The sequence below is a fragment of the Engystomops pustulosus genome, chromosome 4 (assembly GCF_040894005.1).
Source record: "Engystomops pustulosus chromosome 4, aEngPut4.maternal, whole genome shotgun sequence".
NCBI classification, from domain to species: Eukaryota; Metazoa; Chordata; class Amphibia; order Anura; family Leptodactylidae; genus Engystomops; species Engystomops pustulosus.
The window spans coordinates 158,151,635-158,176,403 of record NC_092414.1 but is presented as its reverse complement, the minus strand read 5'-3'; the positions used below and the strand labels follow the sequence as shown (position 1 = coordinate 158,176,403).

At 38.3% G+C, this 24,769-nt stretch overlaps 1 protein-coding gene across 2 annotated transcripts in view; it reads left to right on the top strand.

The window, feature by feature from the left end:
• FBN1 (fibrillin 1) overlaps window positions 1-24,769 on the top strand; it is a 152,195-nt gene that overhangs the window by 116,990 nt on the left and 10,436 nt on the right. For both annotated transcript variants that reach the window (XM_072148248.1, XM_072148249.1), the window contains 27 exons: window positions 345-467; window positions 662-784; window positions 1,162-1,326; window positions 1,414-1,482; window positions 1,722-1,847; window positions 1,960-2,082; window positions 2,972-3,130; window positions 3,861-3,932; window positions 4,018-4,143; window positions 5,068-5,190; window positions 8,176-8,301; window positions 8,872-8,988; window positions 9,328-9,456; window positions 10,255-10,374; window positions 10,464-10,589; window positions 10,829-10,978; window positions 11,089-11,154; window positions 11,243-11,359; window positions 12,005-12,124; window positions 13,126-13,248; window positions 14,373-14,504; window positions 14,785-14,907; window positions 16,463-16,669; window positions 17,013-17,138; window positions 17,980-18,102; window positions 19,422-19,538; window positions 22,500-22,628. In XM_072148248.1, the coding sequence (XP_072004349.1) occupies window positions 345-467; window positions 662-784; window positions 1,162-1,326; window positions 1,414-1,482; window positions 1,722-1,847; window positions 1,960-2,082; window positions 2,972-3,130; window positions 3,861-3,932; window positions 4,018-4,143; window positions 5,068-5,190; window positions 8,176-8,301; window positions 8,872-8,988; window positions 9,328-9,456; window positions 10,255-10,374; window positions 10,464-10,589; window positions 10,829-10,978; window positions 11,089-11,154; window positions 11,243-11,359; window positions 12,005-12,124; window positions 13,126-13,248; window positions 14,373-14,504; window positions 14,785-14,907; window positions 16,463-16,669; window positions 17,013-17,138; window positions 17,980-18,102; window positions 19,422-19,538; window positions 22,500-22,628 (3,360 nt within the window). The remainder of the gene's footprint in view (window positions 1-344; window positions 468-661; window positions 785-1,161; window positions 1,327-1,413; window positions 1,483-1,721; window positions 1,848-1,959; window positions 2,083-2,971; window positions 3,131-3,860; window positions 3,933-4,017; window positions 4,144-5,067; window positions 5,191-8,175; window positions 8,302-8,871; window positions 8,989-9,327; window positions 9,457-10,254; window positions 10,375-10,463; window positions 10,590-10,828; window positions 10,979-11,088; window positions 11,155-11,242; window positions 11,360-12,004; window positions 12,125-13,125; window positions 13,249-14,372; window positions 14,505-14,784; window positions 14,908-16,462; window positions 16,670-17,012; window positions 17,139-17,979; window positions 18,103-19,421; window positions 19,539-22,499; window positions 22,629-24,769) is intronic.

The window sequence follows — 24,769 nt, the reverse complement described above, 5'->3', positions numbered from 1 at the left end:
CTGTATTTGCCATTGAGGGTCGGTGCTTAGGGCAGCAACCAGAGCCTAATCCAAGGTCCCAATAAATGAAAAATGTTTGCCGCATCCAGTAAAAATCCAGTAAAAGTAGGTGATAATTTATTAGCCTATATTCGTGCACTTGTAAGGGCTAATAAAAATGTGCTTGTTTGTCACTGGATTTTTCGCTTGAACTTGCTTTCCCGGTATAATCTTGATATATTTCTTTAATAATTGTATAATACATTTGACTTTGTTTTTGTCTGATTACATATGTTGTGTAGTATAGTTTACATACAGTACATATTTTCTTTTGTATATTGGACATAGTATTTTTATGTTTGCAGATATTGATGAATGTGCTCTTCCAAACATCTGTGTTTATGGCACTTGCAAGAACCTCCCAGGTCTCTTCAGATGTGACTGTGATCGTGGGTATGAACTGGATAAAAGTGGTGGCAACTGCACAGGTGAGATCTAGGTGGACTTTCCTCAACTGACATCAAGTAAAAAAAAATTATACTGAATCATCTATGTAGCATCAATAATGAGACTATATCAAATATGTAACATTACTAGAATGGTGACCATCAGTCAACCCCAACTATTGGTCTGGTGACATTTCTAGAAACAATCACATATTCTTTTTTTCTTCCTTTTTCAGATGTGGATGAATGTGCTGATCCAACAGCATGTATAAGTGGAACATGTGAGAACTCCCCTGGTAGCTACAACTGTGAATGCCCCCCAGATTTCCAGCTTAACCCCACTGGAGTTGGATGTGTTGGTATGATTTCTATTAGCTATTGTTCTCTATAAGCTAGCGCCTAGAACTAGTTATATTATTCACTTACCATTTATTCTACCATATTGTTAACATTAGTATTATTGTTATTATTAAAATTCGGTTTTATAAATTTCAGTCTATAAATGACCCCTTATTCCTATTTCCTGCTGTTCTTCTGTTACCAAAAGTAGAAGCTGATTCACTGCCATCCACTAATGATCAACTCTGATTTAGACCTTATCAAAGATGCTTGATCTTATGGAGTTATTCTAGGGAGCATTGGTTCCTCCTTTGCTAATAATTATAAGTTTATATCATTATAATTTTATAATAATACTTATGCAGCCTAATATAATACCATTCTTCTTGTTGTACAGATACTCGCTCTGGCAACTGTTACCTGGAAGCAAAACCACGAGGAGATAATGGAGACCTGGCCTGCACTAATGAGATTGGAGTAAGTGTATCCAAGGCCTCATGCTGTTGCTCACTTGGGAAAGCATGGGGAACACCTTGTGAACACTGTCCATCTGTAAATTCAAGTAAGTAGAAAGCTAAGAAACTTTGCATACAAAGGCTACATTGAAAACTACTTATAATAGAGAAGTAACACAGAATTTATTTTGCAGGTGATTATAAATTATTGTGTCCCGGAGGAGAAGGTTTCAGGCCAAATCCCATCACTGTTATTTTAGAAGGTAAATTTTAATGTGAAATGTTGTGAGATCACCCATGCAAGTCATTCTCAGACCAAAACGCAAATTGCACATTCAGTCAGAGCCCAGTGTTTTGGGCAAAAATTCAGAAAATACAGAAATTACATCAGATTTTTATTGGTTTAATTGACATTTTTTTCTTTTGTCTTTTAATTTCTGAAAGTGTTTTGGAGATCTTGTGAAGCAAAAAATAAAAACATGTCTTCTTTATTTTATTCTAGATATCGATGAATGTCTTGAGTTGCCAGGTTTATGTCAGGGAGGAAAATGCATCAATACCTTTGGTAGTTTCCAGTGTCGTTGTCCAACTGGCTTCTTCCTCAATGAAGAGACACGAGTTTGCGATGGTAAGTTAAGTCCTGAATTATTAACTGATTATACTTCTTATTTACACTGTAAAAAGATATATATGCTACTTTTTACATATCTAATACATGTATATGTCTTACTGTATTTAAGATGTCAATGAATGTGAGCAGCCTGGAATATGTGGACCTGGAACATGCTACAACACTGTTGGAAACTACACCTGTATTTGCCCACCTGACTTCATGGCAGTTAATGGTGGAAACAACTGTATGGGTAAGTTATGATACATTATATAATAGTTTTACCTCTCAAAATATTATTGGTTATTGGTTTTGGTTGTAAAAGTGAAGAAGAATAAGAAAACCTTTGGCAAGATTTGAAATATATAAACAGTATGTAAAGCCACAAAGCCTTTGTTCATAAAGGTTCAGAACTTAGCCTACCATAATGTAATAGGCAGTTCAAATTTTTGTATGGACTGTTATGTGCACACACATTGAGAGCAGCTAAGATTTTAGGCCACAACACTGACAACAAAGTGAAGTAAACTTCAGTTGAAATTTGAAAGCCAAGGAGGCAAAATATAGTGAGAATTATTAGGCATATTATATTTGAAACATCAAAAACAGCAAAACAGTATTTAGTTCACTTTTGTTATACAGAGGTATGTGGGCTGAAGCAGTTGATGTAGACCACCTCTAGCTTGATGACTATCTAAGCCTTGCTGTACTAATTTGTCCGCCACATGAACCTCTTCACCCTCCAGTTAAGCTACAGATGACTTAATTTACATAGCTTTCACAGATTTGTTGAAATAACAGGCTGTGGTTTGCCAGGTCTATAAACAGTTGTAAAAGTACATCCAAAAAAAGATGTCAAATTACAAATATAAAGAGAGTCTGGTTTAACTTTGTTATGCAGCATAAAGGATTCACACCTTCTAGGCAATAAAATGTACAAAGAAAGCGGCTGATTTATTCGTCTTGTAGCTAATCTATTTTATTACCTTCTCAAGTATGGCTCAGTTTTACAGAATATGTGAAAATATTCTGCTCTTTTGACATTATTATAGCTTTAGTTTATTTGTTGTCTTTTTTTGACTGTGTAATTGATTATATATATTCTACAATTTCATTTTTCATCTGCTATATCTTATATATAGACATGAGAAGAAGTTTGTGCTTTAGAAACTTTTATGCCGACAATCAAACTTGTGATGGAGAATTGCTTTACAACATGACAAAAAAAATGTGCTGCTGTTCATATAATATTGGACGTGCATGGCATAGACCTTGTGAGGAATGTCCATTGCCAAGTACTGGTGAGTACATGATAGAAATGTAACCATCCTGTAATAAAGTCACACCAAATGCTTTATAGTAAAGTAGGAAAAGTAACATAGCTTTGATCCTATTTAATGCAGGGATTTGGCCCTGTTTGTTTACTAATTGTGAACTCAGACCCATGGTCCTCTACCAATGTACGTAAATTCACTGATAAATTACATTTTTTTTATACAGCAAAAACTATTAAAATATAAATTCACTATAATTGGAATGACAAAAAAGTATTTCTGGAATTTGCTTGGTTAAATTGTAGAAAAGTAAGATAATAATATAATACCCTTATAAGCTAATTGATGGGAATTCCTAAAATGCTGAATACATAGGGCATGTCACTTCTCTTTTTCATGTGGGCCTTTGACTTGACAGCCTCCCATTGATGCCAATGAGAGGGGGATTTTGGCACAGATTTTCCCGAGGTTTGTTAAGATATTGATGTTAAATAGGTAATGAATTACCTATTCTGGTTTCTTCTGGTAATCTCTCGCAAGCATTGCCCAATTTTGCCATCCCTTGCAGTCATCTCGTCATCACCCTATAGTTTACATAAATGTTAAACACCATAAGAATCTCCATAAGACTGTATTGCCTCATGGCTCAAAAGCTTGAGAATTTGGTTTAACAAAATTGGAGGTGACTTACACAAAGTTACCGTACTAAGGGGATGCTGTTCTTTACTGAGCTAAGCAGAATTGGTTTTTTTGGCAGATGACTTTTCAGCACTCTGTGGAAGTGCCCGGCCCGGCTTTGTCATTGATATTTACACAGGACAACCAGTCGGTAAGCTCAATACTGATTTTCTTCCTTATAGTGAAATGCATATCCATGTCACTAGGGAGCTTATTCTACTCCTTTTCTCCGACAGATATTGATGAATGTAGGGAAATTCCTGGAGTTTGTGAGAATGGCATTTGTATAAACATGATCGGGAGCTTCCGTTGTGAATGTCCAATGGGATTTTTCTACAATGACAAACTTCTGATCTGTGAAGGTAATATAGCTGATAGGAACCACCACCTTGCCCTTGTCATCTGTGTAAATCTTGAAAGCACTGGCATGAGCTCCTGTCGTAGCCAGGATAAATATTTCTCTGGAAGGTTGCTCCGGTTGGAATGTGTTAATAAACAGGGTGTCAATTTAGGGCACCGGTTAATAAAAGTATTTAGAAAATGTATAGTAGAAAAAATGGCTGATGAAAGTGTTGACAATTCACTTAGAAAAGATCATAATTCTGATACATTGTTGGAAACTAAATCTCAGTAGAATTTTACCTGACGGTCCATTTCATGATTCAGTATAAAGACAGGGTCTAAGCTTCTTGGCAACGGCTTCAGTGCTACGTGTGCCCTTTTACACCTCACATATAGCTACTATACAACAGGATAGAGACCGGCAGATTGCAGCTTAAGAAAGCAGTGTTTGACCAAACCTATGTCTACCACATCAACAACACTTTAGCTGTGAACATCTGAAACTTAAAACTCAAGGATCCAATGATGTAAATAAACTGGCAGCATATTTGCCAATCTGTAAACACGGTAGGGGCTGACAGGGGCTATGGTGCCATTCATAAAGTTTCTGTACAGACAGAGAAGTAGTCACAGGGAAAAGAACAGGGTAAATTCTCTAACTGAGAAAGCAAACAGGACTCCAAAGGAGGATAAACAGGATACTTAACCGACTTGCTACTGAAGGCTTTTTTTAAGGCTGTAGAATATAGTAGATATTACATTATAGCTTCGTGTTTGTAATACAGGGTAGGCTCTGCAATGAATGTGTTTCATTGATAATTTGGTTATGAAAGGAGTTTTAACCGATAATCGAGTTAATTCAATTAGATTTTTTTTTTATAATTTTAAACATTTCCTAATCTTATTATAACAGTACATGTATCTGTGTTTGCTTGCTTTTCCAGATATTGATGAATGTCAGAATGGCCCGGTATGTCAAAGAAATGCAGACTGTATTAACACCCCAGGGAGCTACCGCTGTGACTGCAAGCCTGGCTACAAATTTACTTCTACTGGACAATGTGTTGGTGAGATATTATGTAGTTTAGGTTTTGCACCTTATGCCAGTTGTGTCTTAATTAATCTCTATAGTATTGTTAGAGATAGGTGATGCAGTCTTTTTATGAAATGGGAATATATCTATAGGGAATCCGGAGTCCATACGGGAACAAAAATGTGCCATGCTGTTTTCTAGAGTTATTCTACTGTAGACAGATTGTTTTTAGGGTCAAATAGCAGAGTTGCAATAGGGAAGATCTAAATGATGACACATAGTGCCTATAGTTCCATAAAATAGAATCGTAAACTTAACTCTGGAACACTGCCGACACTGTGCCTCCATGCTCGAAAGAGACTTTAGTTGTCAAGGTAAGTTATAGAGACATCACAGGTTCCTCCACACTGTGTGGGGTTTCTACTCAATAAACATGCTGCTCAGAACAAATAGTATTGCATTATTTTTCCCGTTTTATACTAGAGTACAACGGGTGGATCTGCTCCTATTATAGACTGTATGGTTTTTATTAAGTAGCATGGCCTGGATAGTTGTAAAATCTGAGATGTGTTTTCATCAGTCCTTGATTTATTATTGTTTTGGGTCATCTGTTCTTTCACACCAACCACACAAGCACAGAACTGAACCCAAAACATGATGCTCTCTGGCACTAAGCTTGTTGAACCTAGCCAGAAGACCATTGCTCTTTACCCTAACGCTGTTGAAATATTGAGAGCTCTTCCCAGGTCTCTGTATGACTCAGGAATAGCTGGATTCAACTGCTACAAATGTATAAAACTTTTCTTTGAACCCACAACAGAGGATTTTCTGTCAACTATAAAGCATTTTGCCTAATGATGGCGATACTATATTTCACTTTCTACTCCAAGTCTGTCAAGAACATTCTATAGTTGTTATCCAGGTTATTCTCCTGATGAGAAAGACTATTGTTCATGCACTCCATTCCTATAACAAGTAGGGTGTTCATATATACTTTCTTGAAAGGCCTCTGGTGTGGTTGTTTAAAGATGTTTATACTTTCCCTCACAACTACTATTGTGACTTGCTCAGTGAAACAGGAAAAATGCTAGATAATCAGATCCCAAGAACAATATCGGTGATCACATTGGCAAGTTGTACACCTTCCTGCCATTCTCCAGCTCGGGAACCAACCTGGCTAGCAGAAGTAGGCAGTGGTGTTTTTGTAGGAAACACCTGATATAAAGAAATATCCTAATGATGTGGAGAAAAACAAGGGTGAAATTTTGTAAAAAAAAATCTGGAGTCTGTTTGGGTTATAGGTCAAGGGCAAGAGGGTTTATAAACCTCATCTATAGCCACCAGTAAAATTAGTGGAGTATCTGTCACCAAGTGTAAAATGAATGATGTACTTCACTTAATCACTATTGTGACTCTAATGCTTTGGAGCTTATATTAGTCAAAGGGGAGGTAACCTGGGATAAGGATGGCTGTGCACTATATGCAAATATAAGGTAGCTGCCTCTTTGGCTAGTTTCAGTTAGCTCATATGTAAGCATTTGAACTGTTGGACAGATTAAAAAAAAGAAAATTGCTTAAAAATGATTATCATATTTGAAATTAACTTGCTAATCAGTGGGGGTTTCCGTGATCAGATCACAGATCACCTCTGTCGGTCCCCTCGTCGCTCCCAGAGATGAATTCGAGAAGCAACAAGGGGTCTGACAGAGGTACCTTGGACCCAGTCGGACCCACCGTTCTTGTGATCTGTGAGGGTCTTATCACTGAGACCCCCAGTGATCAGCAAGTAAGGCCCTATCTTGCCTAACTTTTTTGGTGGGAAAACCCGTTAACTTTATCATTCAGCATTTTGTATTTGGGGGCAGGTCATATAATTTTTATAGGTCTCTTCACCAATTGTGTTTGAGGAGTTACAGAAAAAAGTGTTTTCATAATTGGCCCCTTTTTGAGATGGGATAATAAAGCCGAAACGGTTACTAAGCGAGTGAACAAGTAACAGGAAATGAGTGCCCTATACCAGGGGTGGGCAATTAATTTTCTCATAGGGCTACATGAGAAATTGGAATGGTTTTAGAGGGCCAGACTAATATACTTAACTCAATTCTACCCAATACCTATAAACTGTTTTCAGTATATAATTTATTCTTGTGTAAAAAACACTAAATAAGACATTACAATAATTCAATTCAAATATGGAAGTTCTAACTGCATAATTGTTTAATGATGGGGGGGGGGGAGCTCAAATTTTTCAATGAGCTCAGGCAGGCCGGTCAGAGATAGTTAGAGGGCTGCATGTGGCCTGCGGGCTGCACAATGCCCAGGTCTTCCCTAGGCTTACCCACTCTTCCACCTGTTGCGCTCCCTTCACACTAACATGGTATGGAGGTGATGTAAAATTACTTCCAGTTCACAAGGAATTGCGATTATTTCAGGACTTGTACACCATAAAACTGGCATACAAACTATGATAAATGCCCCCCTTAGACTACAATTTAAGATAGGGCATGAAAAAAGTATGTAAATGTACATTTTCACACCCAAAAAACGTGTGCATCTAGCATAAGGTCATACTACATGTTAGATGCTCTTCCAGGCACCATAATTTTGGCATGACTGCCATAGATTTTGCAGTTTAACACCTACTTTTTACAAAAAGCCTAGTAAATCTCTCTGAATGTATCCATTTTTCCTGGAGTTTTCTCTGGAAGCCTTTTTATTGTAATACACTAGTGATATTTGAGAGATGGATTGTATGGACTATAGTCTTGCGGTATTCTGTTTGATCACTGTGGAGTTACTGAGATGTCACACATGAGCGATGCGTTCATTGTAGTGAACCGCACGTCTGCTCTCATTACTGAAGGGATATGATCTTGTAAACACTTTGATTGTGGAAAGAAAATTTGTTTTCGTGACATCCACTGACAGATCAAACCAGTATGTTTCATGTCCGGTGGTAAGTGTCAGAGAGTCACTGATGTTTTCTGTTTATCACATGTTTCTTTTCATCTCTGTACAGATCGTAATGAGTGTCAGGAGAATCTGAACCTCTGCAGCCATGGAGAATGTCACGACAAGACTGGAGGATATTACTGTGTTTGTCATAATGGATTTAAAACCAATGAAGATGAGACCATGTGTCTAGGTGGGTAGATCACAATTTACATACATGCTTAGAATAATTTTTTAATGACTTCTTATTAGTAGCTGAAATTAGAAGAGTGGTAGATGTATTGAGATTGGCATTAAGTGTGAGTTGTGTATCAGTATCTCCGCTTTGTGTTTTAGCCAACACAAAGCATGAAGAACGTTGGAGGATGGAAGTGCATTGACTTCCTTTTTACCAAATTTTTTGCAAATGAGTGATTGGGGGTCATTTATCAAGACCACTGGTCTTGATACTCTCTTAAACAAGTGCAGCATGTGCCCACATCATGACCATGCTACCGTTCTCTACAGTAACAATTGTAAGGCACTTCCAAGCCAGATAATTAGTGTGAAATGTAGTAAATCTAGCAGGGCACCTACTTTACGGGAAGTGGATAGACAATAGCTGCAGAAGAATGCTCCCCAGTGATTCTTCAGTCCCTTATAATTGTGCTGATAGATTTAAATTAATTTATGCAAAAATAGTAGACTCAATATTCTGTCTACTGAATCTTTAGAACTTTACAATTGCAAACAAGTCATTTCTAAAATGTTTTTCTTGTTGCAGACATTAATGAGTGTGAAAGAGATCCCTGTGGTAATGGAACATGCAGGAACACAGTCGGTTCTTACAACTGCCGCTGTTTTGAGGGGTTCATCCTGTCCCATAATAATGACTGCATAGGTGAGACCATCAGATGTGAAACAGATTACATAGAGCTAATTCTTAGGTCCTCATGGCAAAAGCTTCCCTCTTTTATCCAGTCTAGTATTTTGTTTTCGCCTACACAGAATTCAGTCAAATATTTTCTCTTTGAAGACGATCCAGATATTAATTAAAGGAAGTGAGCCATTCTATTATTTTTGGATGCTGTAATACTTCTGATACAGATCATTGTGACAGAATTTTTTTTTTTATTCTGGTGGATCACAAAGGAATGCAGCGTCCTCCATTTTGTAGATTTGCAAGAGATTCAGCATTATAGATATAGTTTCCTTTAACTCTGCTTTGTGTTTTTGACAGATTTCGATGAATGTGCCACTCTGAATGGTCAGTTATGTAGAAACGGAAAGTGCATTAATGTCGTTGGGTCTTTCCAGTGTATATGTAATGAAGGTTACGAGATGGCAGCTGATGGAAGAACATGTCTCGGTAAGCATCAGTCATTTTTTAAAGGTGTAAAACAAAACAGTAACTGACCTTAAAGCATTTCCATTTCTGTTTATGCAGTGGTTTTATCATTTATCATATAATTTATGCATGTATTGCTTGTATTCAAAATTATTTACATAATTACATTCTTATAATTTGGACAAACCATTTGGACCATCGAAATATAAGCTGATCATCTGACTAGGGAGAATGGCCTTTATTTCTGCTACAGCCAAGAGAATAATTAAACATAACTTATTAAAGCCTCTAAATATCCTTGTTTCCATTGTTTCATCTATATATAAGAAATGCACATTTTACAATTCTTAAATTTGCTTTAACATTATGAAACAGACATACATTTTGTCTGGCCAGCCAACAATTTTAGGGTTGTCCAGAATCTCCACCAACAAACAATAAAGGATAAGACATTTTGAATTTTACTTGCTTGATCCTATTATTCTAAGGATTAGGTAAGGGGCATTCGGCTATTGTAAGTGTTTAGAAAACCACAGCTTTGGACAAATTTGCCACATTTGTAAATACTGAGCTAACAAAGGTTAGTCTAACTATTGTATCTTCTTCTATATGCTGTAGAGAAACAGTTAGCACTTCTCTTGGCTCTGATACACAAGAGATATCCAGTGACTTAAATGCAGTGCATAGAAGTGGCTGGTTAATAAGGCAATTGTAAATAGTTTTAGCCAAACTCACTTTGTGTGATGTTTCTTCACAGTTCTGTTTCTTTCTAGCTTCCTAAAAGATTAAATGTTGACTTTCTATCATTGCACTTCTTAGATATCAATGAATGTGCCCTTGATCCTGGGAAATGTGCTCCTGGAACCTGTCAAAATCTGGATGGCTCATACCGTTGCATTTGCCCTCCAGGATATCTCTTGAAAAATGACACATGTGAAGGTAAAGAATAATAAGCTCCTTAAGTGATTTAGGTGATTTAATGTGAACTCTGAAATAAATCTGACTTTGTACAATAACTATCTGTGCAGACATTGATGAGTGTGCCGAAGTGCCAGAAACTTGTGCCTTGGGGACTTGCAGCAATGTTCCTGGTAGCTTCATCTGTCTGTGCCCAGAAGGATTTGAGTTATCTTCCAGTGGAAGGCGATGCCAAGGTAACATTTTAACCTGCTTCAATGAAATAATGTAAAGTGAAAATAATAAAAATCAAAATTACTCTAATCACTTATCCAGCACCTACTGTAAACTATAACCTTGCTTGCTTTAAAAATTTGGTTATGCTCAAAACCTTAGCCCAACATAATTATATTACCAACGTCTATGATTTAATTTTATTAATATTGCCATTTTAATATTCAGATGCTTATAGAAGTTGTTTATCCTTCCTTAACAGATGTCAGAGTTGGATTCTGCTATGCTAACTTTGAAGATGGAAAATGTACGGCACCCAAACCTCACAATGAATCAAAAGCCGACTGTTGCTGTACTATCAAAGGGTCTGGATGGGGATCTCCATGTGAAATCTGCCCAGTGGAAGCAGATGGTATGATCTGTGTGTCCAGCGTTTGTGTAGACAATGCCATTTCTTATTTGTAGAGATAAGAAACATGAAGTATTTACTATAATAATCTGTGTATCTGTTTCTGTCTAAAGCCGCCTTCAGAGAAATCTGTCCATTTGGATATGGCAATAAGGTTGGACCAAATGGGGAACGAATTGGTAAGGTCTAATGACATGTGATAATGTGATTGTTAGAGGCCTCAAAATCAGGGATTTACATTGTCATTTACTCAACTTCTTCACGTAGATATGGATGAATGCGTTGATCCAGAGAAATGCAAGAATGGGCAGTGTATCAACACAGATGGCTCCTACCGCTGTGAATGTTCCTTTGGCTATGTCCTCACAGGCGAGGAATGTATAGGTATGCATTTATTATAAATATAGCATTGCATGAATCATTGAGTTACATGGTAATAGTATACGACACTTCTGCTCTGGTGGATAGACTACTGTTTCAGTTTAGGGACTGGTACTATAAACATACAGAATTCTTCTTAGTTCCAAGTCCAGTACTTATGTCATAGCCACTTTTGGGTCCTGCATCTTGGCCATATGGAGAGTGTGTTGCATGTATGAGCACTCTCCATTCAATTCTATAGGAAAGCTTAACTTAACCAAGCGTAAACCTAGATTCTGCGGAGTGCCTGCTATACACCGAAACTTATGCTGTAGCAGGCACGCCGGCAGTGGACAAGACAGCACTGCCTGTATACAGACACCAGCAGAGATGGGTGAAGCAACAGCTGAATGGGAACGGCAGAGGAGGTGAGTATAAGTGGTTTATTATTTTTTTGTACCCCACTTCAAGCCACATATAATATTTTTTAAAACATTAAACAACCTAATTTAGTCCTTTAGCTCATGGCTGTAGTGCAAACTCCCGCATTGTACAACTGCATTGTCTTGCAAAACTAGAGGTAGACATTAATTACACATCACTAGATTATTGTTGGGTAAAAATGGGTAACTAATGGTCAATGATTAACACATTGTTTCTGTTTTCCAGACACCGATGAGTGCGCTGTTGGAAATCCATGTGGAAATGGAACTTGCAAAAATGTAATTGGTGGATTTGAGTGTACATGTGAGGAAGGTTTTGAACCTGGACCAATGATGTCTTGTGAAGGTAACTTCTAAATACTATAATTGTAATGGACTAATATGATTCAATCCTTTATTACTTTTTATTACTTTTACTTGTGGCCCATCATCTCATATTTTACATTTCCAATTACTCTCTGTGTTATTTGATGTGCTAAGTGAATAGCCACAACACTAAATATACTAAATGTATGAAACTGAAATACAATAGTCACCAAATGTAAAATTTTGATTCTAATGGATCAAATGTGTTCCATTAATATTTTATAATGTGTGTACTGACGTATAAAGATATGTTGCTATAAATTTGCTAGTCTTTTTAAAAGCAAACTCCACTGAAAAGGTTTTCCAGGCTTAAGATATTTATAATATAATGTATATACCAAATTTAAGCCAAATATTTCAGCACAATGTTGGTGCTGAAAGAGCCCCAACTGGGCTTATACTCAAAATTATAAAAAACAAACAAAGTACTAACCTCCAGTCTTCCCCACAGCCGTCCTTCTCCCTGTGGCTCTGGCTTGTTCTTCTCTCTTCGGCTCTTGCAGCTTCCCAGCAGTGCGGGCAGAGGCATGTCTATGCACTCTGGCTGCACACACACTATAATGCAGCATTGTTGCCTCTGCATGACATTTTATATTGTGTGCACGGGCAAAGAACATAGACGTACTCGAGTATATACGGTATTCACAGAATATTAACTTGGTGTGGGTTAAACACCCATCGGCCCTAAAGATCAGCTATGCTCTGCAGCTGATTAATATAAAAATGGAACAGGAAGCAGAAAAATCTTTAGTGGTTTTGCAACTACACTGCTGTGAAATCTGTTTGCTTTCTGCATCTTTTGCTAGGAAGCCCCTTCAAGCGTTCAAGCACTAAATGGGGATGTTATGGATATGGGTTCTAGTATGCGATGCAAAACAGAGACATAGAGAGAATAATTAGCTATAACTACATTCTGGAACTCCGCAAAGTCTAGATGTATTTTTATATTAATTGTTATGTGCTGAATTTTTTTTTTTACAGATGTTAACGAATGTGCTCAAAATCCCTTGCTATGTGCTTTCCGCTGTGTTAATACCTTTGGTTCGTATGAATGCAAGTGTCCAGCTGGTTATGTGCTCAGAGAAGACAAGAGGATGTGCAAGGGTAAGTGTCTTCAATAATGAATAGCCGTTTAGTTTGATGTTATGTTGGGTACAGAGTACCTGAAAAATTTTTGAATCATAAATAATGTTCCAAACTTGAACATTTTTTTATCTTTATATCAATCAATATAGATCGCTTAATAATGGCAGAGGCCATAAGGCCTAACGCTTAAATTTTCAAGCAAGTTACCATTTTATAATATTTTATGAGTTCTCTACTTTTCTAAAAGGAAATACGGTCATGTTATGTAGCATTCTTTTGTTAAAAATAATATGTATATAAAAATAATATATATTAGATTAAGGTTGATGAGGGCCACTGGGCGCGTTACTGCGTGACATCGCTGTGCCGCCTGCACCAAGATGACAGCCAACATCTATGGTAGAGCAGGGAGCTTATTTTTCCCTGCTCTGCCACAGAAACAAATCTATCGACTACGGGCAGTTTTCTATTCCAGGTAGACAGCCCGAACATATAGTCACAGTTCAGGTGGCCATAAGACTGCCCGAAGCACCACACTTGGTGGGGGCCCGGGGCACGCACCCCGGGAGCCTACTGCATAATCCAGCCCTGTGTGCATGGGCTTACTTTTTTTTTACAGTCCAGCAGTAACTATGTTGACAACACCAGGGGGGCAATTTATTCTCTACTCCAGAATTTTTTTGACAAAAAGCAAAAAAATAAAATGCCAGATTTATCAAGTTTTTATGAAGTGGGAAAGTTTCTTACATTCTTACATCTTTAGTGGGGGGGGGGGGGGGGGGAGGTTATCCAAGACAGATGACTAGTATCTCAGGACATTAGATACACCAAATTTATAAAGTAATCTGAGACATATGATACATTAGACACAATTTCCAGCAACACAGGCTCCATCAAATATGCAACCATAAATATCCCTTGTGATTAATCTCCCCCAGAATGCTTATGTCACATACTGTACACTTACTCAGCAAACTAGTAAGATGAAGCAGAAAACATCCAAGGATCCAGATGGTGTCAAGCTTCATTTACTTTTCACATGCTTATTATAAGCAGCTTTTAAATGCTTCATTATACACATTCAGAAATATACAAAGTGTCCTGAAATGCAGTTTTTCTTCAATTTACTTTCTCTTCTATAGATCAAGATGAGTGTGAAGAAGGCCTTCATGATTGTGAAGAAAAGCAGATGACCTGCAAGAATCTCATAGGGACATTTATGTGCATATGTGGACCAGGGTATCAACGTAGACCAAATGGCGAAGGATGCATGGGTAAGTGAGCTGGACCAGAAATCTATTGATTACTATTCAGTGGGAATAAGAAAAGCTGTAGAACTTTTCTGTGAGCTAGAAAATTAGGATAATTTTATGAAAATTTAGTTATGTTTAACTAGATTAGTCAATGAAAGTTATGCTGTTGTAAATAATTCCTTCCAGAGCTGAAGGTATGGCTGTATTCCTAAGGGATGTGATGATTTTCTATGTGATTTATCTTAGTTAGTGGATATTAGAAATCTCTTGTTTTATAATATGAATGTTCTTGTTTCTTAAGATGTGAACGAGTGCAGTAAACCTGGATTATGTGAAAATGGAAAATGTCTGAACACTGTGGGAAGCTACAAGTGTGAGTGTGCAGATGGATTCAACGCCAGCGCTACCGAAACAGAATGTATTGGTGAGTATAAAAGATCCAGGTATGTTTCATAAGAACATTATTGTACCCGAAATATGTTTTCCTGGTTTTATACACAATTTTAACCACATGGATTAGTGGTTTTAACCCAAGCATATTTACATACTGGCATGCGTCAACTTTTAAAGGACTTTTACAAATTTGCAAATGAGCCTCAGGGGCTCCTATGTACATCACAGAAGCCCATTCTGTCTAATTAGTCAAGCCTTCATTCGATGCTTATATTCACCTTCTCTCTCATTTCCCCGGCCAGAGTCAGTTACAGCCAACAGAGCCAGAAGTGGTTTATGTGATATACACAGGAGCCCCTGAAGCTCATTTGCATATTTTTATAAAGTCTTCCTACCGAAAAATATGCCTTTAATAGCTAATTGAAGAAGGGAGCTTGTTTCAGAGGGTACAGACTTGGGTTTAAAACACTAATCAATGTGGTTGATTTCCTTTAAGACTAGTGTTTTGCATGCCAGTCTTAATATTACCCCGCTGTCCGGTGCACAAGGTGCTGGATCTAGTAAGTGTGGGAGAGCAGTGCAGTTATTGTGTATTGTAGGCAATCCTAAACTAGTGGGTTTTCAGGTCACGTTTGAGGGTTGGAATGTGGGGGACAGTCTAACACATTTTGATGGGGGGGCAGGGTATAGGAGATGCACAGGAGAAGAGGAAGGTCTTGTATGGAAAGGAGATTATGTATGGGACGATATTGGCTGATTAGTTCAGAGATATATGAAAGTCATGATTAGTATTTTAAATTGAATTTGCTGTGCAATAGGTGAATAGTTGAGATACTGGCAGAGGAGAAGCAAGGAGACAGATGGATTAGTCAGGAAGCAGAGTCAAGGATGGATTAGAGGGGCATTAGAGAGTTAGCTGGGAAACCACAGAGAAGAATAATAAGGATTGTGTCGCACACGATCAGTTTGTATCGCAATCGTGCCGGCTTTCACGCTCCACAAACCGGGGGAGGGGCGTGGGCCTGCATGTGTTGCTTCTTTTCAGCTTCTTATTCCTGGTGCATGTAGGTGCATTGTCTTGCGACACAATTTGAAAGCTAAATCCTGTGCTCAGTCCAAATCAGTCGGATCGTCCGATGGCCCGCCACCCAATTTCTGTTGCATAAAAGCCAACGTAACTGCGCTACAGTCTGATCACGTGCGACACAATACCAGTGCAATCCCCTGTTAATACCTGTCAAAGCTGCACAAATCCTGAAAACGGGAAACAGTCTGACGAAAGTGAGCAGCGCGAACCTAAATAAGCCCCAATATGTTGCTTGCTGTCATCTGGAGTTCACTTGTCATCTTTAGTGTATAGACTAGGACAGAAAGAGAAGAGTCTTGTCATTATCATTACAAGGTGAAGGATTTATAGATAGTGGTATAATGCTGCTGGAGGCCTAGATGTAGCAGGACTGTAACATGGTACACAGATACCTCCATTCGAGGAGGTTATGGAGGTATTAAAATATTTAGATAATGAGCAGTATGCATGTAATACTTTTTCCCAACCACAATATTTACCATATAATATTTTGCTCCAGACAACAGGCTTGGATATTGCTTTACTGAAGTTCTACATACCATGTGTCAACTCGGTTCATCCACCCAGAACTCAGTCACCAAGTCTGAATGTTGCTGTAACTCAGGAAGAGGATGGGGTATTACTTGTGAGATCTGCCCTTTCCCTGGCACAGTACAATTTAAAAAGCTTTGTCCTTATGGAAAAGGTTTCACAACAGGAGGAGAAGGTATGTATCTTAGTGTGTTATATGATTATGGTGTTTATAGTGTATGATTCATAGCCCTGATGTATACGTCAATATAAAAATGTATATGAACTATAAATAAATGAACTCATGAAATAGAAGATGTGAGTTTATCTATCAATCTGAACATGCTGTTTGCATTGTACCAGCATACTCATTGGTACCTAAAGGGGGTCAAAATCAAATGGTGTGAGAAGTCTTGTATAGATTTTAAATTTAACCCCAAAAGCTGCAAGTTACACCTCCTTAATATTCCATAGCACTTTACCTTTTATTACAGTTGTTGTATATTATTGTCACATCACTTATCTTGTATTTTTTTCAGATATTGATGAGTGCCATGTGCTACATGGTATCTGCCGGAATGGACAATGTATCAATGAGAGAGGTTCATATAAGTGTGAATGCAATCCTGGCTATATTCCAGATGTGACTGGCACTTCTTGCATAGGTATATTCATATTATTAAATGGCACCAAGATTATGGCCCAGTCCATCTTCTTAGGTTACTGGTATAGAAGAGACAGTTCCTTGGCATTGAGTTATATTCAAAGTGTTTCTCCATTGTTCCATTATATTATCTGTTAATACACAATGGGGGTCATTTATCTTTAGTGAGGACATTTTTTGCGTGACTTTTCTTTGTTTATCTGGTTTTTGGACTTGTTTGATTTATCTTAGAGGTTCATATATCAGACAGTTGAGCCTGTAGGGTTTTTGGAACTTTTAATTAAAAGTCGCACAGTTAGCAACCCCTTTGTTTTTCGTATGTCTGATCGGAAGTGGAGTTTATTTGTGACTTCTTAACCATGATTTGCGCCAAAATTTCTGACCATCCACATCTGGATTGTAAAGATAAATAAGGCGCAACACTGGAAAATTTTCTCTAGCCAAGTGGAAAAGTCACCAGTTTAGGCGCAAATATATCATATGTGTCAAAAAAAAAGTTGCACAAGTAAGAGAAAAAAGAGAACATTCCAAGATAAATGACCCCCAATGTATATTTTACATTAAGTCAATCTAAAAAACTTTGCGGCTTTGCCCTAAGCCTCTTTGAAAGAAGACATCACCAGAGCAATTCTCAACCTGCTGCCCATCAGCTCAGAGACAACTGAGAATTACAGATACAGCCTACAGAGGGGAAAACTGATAAAATGCGGTAGTTTTTCTTATATAATAGCTAGAATAGAGTTATTTATTTAGTACACACTTTTGGCAGCTTATTCTAATCATGTATCAAAATTTTCTATACACTTCAGACGTAATTACACTTAATTTTCTATTTCTTACAGACCTTGATGAATGTAGTCAATCTCCCAAACCCTGTAATTTTATCTGTAAAAATACTGATGGAAGTTTCCAATGTTCCTGCCCACGTGGCTATATTTTACAAGAAGATAGGAGAAGCTGTAAAGGTAACGTATAATGAACATTACATAGAATAACACATTTCATACAACATCACTTGTACATACTATTTCTTTTTCACTCTCAAAACTACCGTATTTTCCGGGCCATTAGGCGCACCGGAATATAAGGCGCAACAGTCCGATGCGCCTTATATATGTAATAATTCCATATATAAGGCGCATCGGACTATAAGGCGCATGGTCGGGGGCGTGGCGGAGGTCCGGGGGCGGAGCGGAGACCCGACGGGACGCGACGCCGAGAAGAGACGCGGAACGCGGGGAAGGTGAGGGGGAGGTGGAGAATGGAATACTTACATAGGTCCCCGCTACCGGAGACAGCAGATCTCCAGCGGGAACTGCAGACCACGCGGCAGAAGTTGTTCGTGCCGCGTGGTCTGCAGTTCCCGCTGGAGATCTGCTGTCTCCGGTAGCGGGGACATATGTAAGTAGGGTCCGCTGCCCTCATATAGGGCGCACCGGACTATAAGGCGCCCTTTGGATTTCCAAGGAAATCCAAGGCTTTTAAGTGCGCCTTATAGTCCGGAAAATACGGTAGTAATTAAGCTGAAATAATTATAGCAAAATAATACATGATAAGTTTAATAAATTAATATAATTTACATATGTCATAAAGTCATGGAAAATAACAAATACCGTGTATATTCAAGTATAACCCGACCCAAGTATAAGCCGAGGCCCCTAATTTTACCACAAAAACCTGGGAAAACCTATTGACTCATGTATAAGCCGAGGGTGGGAAATGCATTGGTCACAGCCTCCCCATTATATAGCCTGCCGGACCCAGCCCCATAGTATATAGCCAGCACCTGTCCCCCAGTATAAAGCCTGCAAGCCCATATCCCTCATTATATAGCCAGCCCCCTGCCCAGTATATAGCCAGCCCCCTACCCCAGTACATAGCCAGCAGTGGGGGAAGCCGGAAAGGTGAGTTTTGATATATTTTTTTACTCGAGTATACGCTGAGTTTGGGTTTTCAGCACATTTTTTTGTGCTGAAAAAATAGGATTATACTCGAGTATATATGGTAATTAACCATGGAATCACAAATTAGCACTTGGGCTGTATACACACAACTGGTAGAACATTTTTGTCAAGACTATTTGGGGGAATTTATCGCCACACTGTTTGGTTACTTCTACTTTTTGTTTTTTTCAACTGAGACAAACAAGTCTCATAAAGTAGTTTAAGAAACCAAACATCCTTTGAGTTTATTTCTTATTTAAGATGCATAGGAGAAATAAAAATCTGGTTGTGAAACTATTATTAAGGAAGCCACAACGAATATTCTTATTATTTCTTCTCAGATCTTGATGAATGTGCAACTAAGCAACACAATTGCCAGTTTATTTGTGTCAACACAATTGGTGGATTTACATGTAAATGCCCTCCGGGATTCACCCAGCATCATACTGCTTGCATTGGTGAGTGCATTTGAAATTTAAATGAAATTTTCCACTTCTTGTTACTCATAGAATGCTAGTCTGACTACATACAATTATATATACGTTAATATAATAGTTTAGTCACATTTTCTAAATAGCAGGGGACAGTTGCTTAGTTAATATGGCTCTATGGGAACCTGCCACTAGATTTATGTGTGAAAATGTGGTGACAGGTTCCCTTTAACCAGTGACAGACGTTTCCATGCTAATTAGTTTAATATGTTGACAAAAAGTATTATGGCTTTCTGGTTGATGCTTAAGAATAGGAAGCTTAGTATAACATATAATTTTGATTTCATGTACCAAATCTCTCATGAAGTTTACTGTCAACAACTGTACTTGTTCATTAATTATTACAATAAATCATGGAATAGCCTCATGTCATCCTTAGCGCTCAATGGAAGCTTCTGTGATTCATTCTCTGAACTTGAAAAATTGGAACCAGGTTATGTAAAGTCACACATAATACCAGAAGATTTACCAGTAATTGTAATTATAAAAAGTAGACAAGTGTAGTGCCAATGGACAATTTTTCTAATCCTGAGAGTTGGACAATGTAGTTCACATCAAATGGTGAATATGGTGCACTTTTGTAAAGTTTAACACAATCTATTGATTGACTTACCCTACACCAAAGTTTTGTGCTACAGTTTTTTTGTATATACAGGCAGTTACATACAAGATAGGTTCTATAGGTTTGTTCTTAAGTTGAATTTGTATGGAAGTCGAAACTGTATATTTTATAATTGTATATCCAGACAAAAACATATTTTGCCCCAGTGACAATTGGAGTTTCAAATTTTTTTGCTGTAACGGGACCAATGATTATCAATAAAGCTTCATAACAGACACATTACAGCTTATCATTGCAGCCTGGGACTAAAGTAAATCATCCGGAGAGCTTCACCAGAGGTCACAGTGGCAGAGGGGTCCATCTTTAACTCGTCTGTAAGTCAGGTGTCCCTAAGTAAGGGACCTCCTATATAGGAATTAAAAGGCTCTAACACTATCCTCGGTATCTCTGATAAAAAGGAAATGAGGTCAAATACTGAAATATTTCCACAGTGGACAAAAATGTGTCTGAGGGGGGAAAGTAGTGAAAGAAACTGTCCACCAAAGTAGTTTGATTACTGGCTATGCACTAAAGTACTAAAGGTGCATAGAAGGTATATTGTAAATTTCTCTGACTATTTTCCTTCCTTAGACACATAGGGGCACATTTACTAAGGGTCCGCACGGCGCATATTCGTTGGGTTTCCCGACTATTTCTGATTTGCGCCGCATTTAAGTGGGGTTTTTGACGCACGCGGTCGGATTTTGGCGCAATCCCGGCTACTTACATGTGACACAAATTGGGGGGCGTGGTCGACGGGCAACCCAACTGTTTCAGACTGAGCACGGGATTTACAATTCAAATTGTGACAATGCACTCACATACACCGGGAAGAAGAAGGTGAAATCCGGCGGACCTGAGCGGGGAAGCTACACATGCAGGAAAATGGACGCACGATCTTGAAGAATCGCATCCTCGTCCAAGAACGCACCTCGTGGATCGCAACAAGACCGGGTAAGTAAATCTGCTCCATTATTGTCCACCGTGGGAACTTGTTTTCATTTTTATGTTGAATGAAAAATGGGATCTATTACTGATAGAAGGTGTCGTCCTTTGTAAACTTGGAGTTATTAGATTGTGTATACGGGCGGTCCCCTACTTAAGAACACCCAACTTACAGACGATCCCTAGTTAATAGACCTCTGGATGTTGGTAATTTACTGTACTTTATTCCCAGGCTACAATGATCAGCTGTAAGAGTTATCAAATGTGTTTTCACAAGGGGTATTCCCATTTCAGTAAATTGATATTAATGTTTTAACAAAAAAAAGTTATACAATTTTACCATATACAATTCCATGCGGGTTTCTAGATCTCTGCTTGCTGTCACTCTGTGGAAAGCTTTACTTCCAGTGAACAAAAATCTGACCATGGTCACACAGTTGCGCGGCTCGTTATAACACACAGCTCTGATTACTCTCTATGATTCTAACGAGCCGTGCACCTGTGTGATCATGGACAGATTTCTGTTCCCTGGAAATAAACAAAGAAGCTTCCCACAGAGTGACAGCAAGCAGAGATCTAGAATACCATGAGGAATTGATACAGAAAGTATATTGGTAAAACATATAAGTTTTTATAATACAAACCATAACATTAATTTGCTGAAATGGGAATAGCCCTTTAAGCTTTATTGTTTATACTGGTTCTTATGACAACCCAAATGTGTTAAATTCCAATTGTCACAGAGACCAAAAAAATTTGTCTGGAGTTACAATTATAAAATGTTGCGACTTACATAAAAATTCAACAAACCTACAGAACCTATCTTGTATGTAACCCGGGGACTGCCTGTTCTTGTTTTTCTTATGAACTTAACATAACCTGTTACTAAATTGTTTTTATTTGTGGTTTTTCCATTTTTTTATTGTAGCATTATTTGACATTTTTTACAATAGCATTAACTGTTGTTTTGGAATAAAATTCAGTTTTATCAGTTACTTATTTGTATTATGGTTATTTATATTATGGCACAAGGATGCCCTATATTCAGGGCCGGCTCCAGAACTGGTCATACCTGGATGCATAAGGAATGCAAGGGGATGAGAGGGGCTGTATCTAATATATCTATAGCGGTGAGGGCGCTTTATATAAAATAATCATGATGGGGGCCTTTATATAAAATAACCATGAGGGGGCCTGTTTGGAATGCTAAATTAGAGAATTATTTAAGGGAACAGGAGACTGACCCTGCCTATATTCTAGGGATATATACATGCAGAGAAAGGAGTAAATCCAATATTTGTTATTAATTTTAGTGAATTCCTTGTACCTTTTTGTTTGTCTTCTCAATCATTTGGTATCTTTTACTCCCTGTATACTTTTAGATAATAATGAGTGTGCTTCAGAAGTAAACCTGTGTGGAGCTAAAGGTATATGTCAGAATACTCCTGGAAGTTATGCTTGTGAATGTCAGCGTGGATTTTCCCTTGACCAGAGTGGAGCAGCATGTGAAGGTACTACTATTTTGTCTTGCTACAAATACATTTGTGAAAATGTACTCTTAATTAGTATAATACTATGTATCATAGTATCATAGTTTATACGGTTGAAAAAAGACACATGCCCATCAAGTTCAACCAAGGAAGGGATTGGATGAGGAAGGGATTTAGGGGAAACATAACCACATAACATAACCATCAATGTTATTTAGGTGTAAAAAGGCATCTAGACCCTTCTTGAAGCTCTCCGCTGTCCCTGCTGTGACCAGCACCTGAGGCAGGCTATTCCACAGATTGATAGTTCTCATAGTAAAAAAGCCCTGTCGCCTCTGGTGATTAAACCTTGATTTCTCCAGATGGAGACAGTGCCCCCTCGTCTTTAGATTTGATTTAATCTGAAACAACTTACCACCATATTATTTGTATGGACCATTCATATATTTATATAAATTAATAATGTCCACTCGTAGTCGTCTCTTTTCCAGACTAAATAAATTTAGTTGCTTTAATCTTTCCTCATAAACGAGACCCTCCATGGGATTTCAAATGTCTTATACTGTACCTGATAAGTTATGGAAGAGAAATAAAAAAGAGATTAAAGTGCACAAGTCGAACAGTTGCAAATGGGAATACAGGGCCCATCATCTTCATCAGTGGCAGTCAGAACAGCATTAGCACAACAAAAAGAGTTTTTTTTAAAGTGTAACTGTTAAAGTTGATTTTACCAAATTCTCATGCCTTGTTTTCTCTCTCAAAGTAATTTAGCATTAAATCCTTATAGTTTCCCACAAGTAAATTCACTGAACAGTGCACATACAGCCTGGCAGCTTTCATCATAGGCAGGAGCAGGGAACATGTAATAAGTGGTAGAAATTGTTAGTACATAATGGGGCAGATTTACTTACCCAGTCCATTCGTGATCCAGCGGCGCGTTCTCTGCGCTGGATTCGGGTCCGGCCGGGATTTATTAAGGTAGTTCCTCCGTCGTTCACCAGGTGGCGCTGCTGCGCTGAAAAGCATCGAAAACGCGCTGGAGTTCACCGGCTCGGGCTGAGTGAAGGTAAGTGCAAGCTCCGCGACAGATTTTTTGTTTTAAATGCAGCAGTTTTTCCGAATCCTTCGGGTTTTCGCTCGGCCACGCCCCCTGATTTCCGTCGCGTGCATGCCGATGCGCCACAATCTGATCGCGTGCGCCAAAATCCCAGGGCAATTCAGGGGAAATCGGCGCAAATCGGAAATATTCGGGTAACGCGTGGGGAAAAAGCGAATCGGGCCCTTAGTAAATGACCCCCAATGTGTATAGCCTGTGTTGTGTAAGCACTAAGGGTTAATAGCTTACCTACACAGAGCTTACACTGTCGAATAAAAGGGGGAGGGCTGCAGCATGAGGTGTAGAGAATGCAAGAGAAAGTTCTGTAAAATCACAGACTGGGATGGAGGAACTGTTACAGAACAGGGGAGATCTTGTACCTCACTATTCTGTGCAGGAGACATCTGTATCCACAGAACTGAACACATCCAGCTCTGCTACATAGCACAGTCACATGACCTCCTCCTCTGTGAGCATGAAGCAGCAGCCCCTCCCGTCTTGTGAGACCGTAAAGTAGTAGATTTGTTTATCCGACGGACTACTGGTCTTATCAACATAGGCAGAGGAAGGAAATACTTCAGCACTGAGATTATCTGAGGGCTACAGCAAAGAAACTTCTGCATATAGGTAACAAAGGCAATGTTGTTCTGCATCCCAAGAAGTTATTGATTTGTGAAAAAGAAAAAAACTTTACAGTTGTTCTTTAAAGACACATCTCAACATAATGGTTTATATTTTAATCTTTTGGAATTGTCCGGTGGTACAAATTACAGTTCTGTGCCCCAGAGGATGTCTGTGTGTGGAGGCCTGAGCAGGGGAGAACAGTGACATGACTTATAGCTAAGTGTTTCAGAAGTTTGTCCATAGTTTTACATTCGCCAAGGGAAACAGCAATGTTTATTTTTGCAGAATCTGTCTGCACGATAGAGCATGGTGCACGCTGTAGCGCCTTGTACAATGTGAACATGTTGGCTAAAACCACTAATCATAAATATGCATTTTGACTAGCATATGTGTTTTTTCATCAATTACAGTTGCAAGTAAACATCTTATTCTTCTAATATTT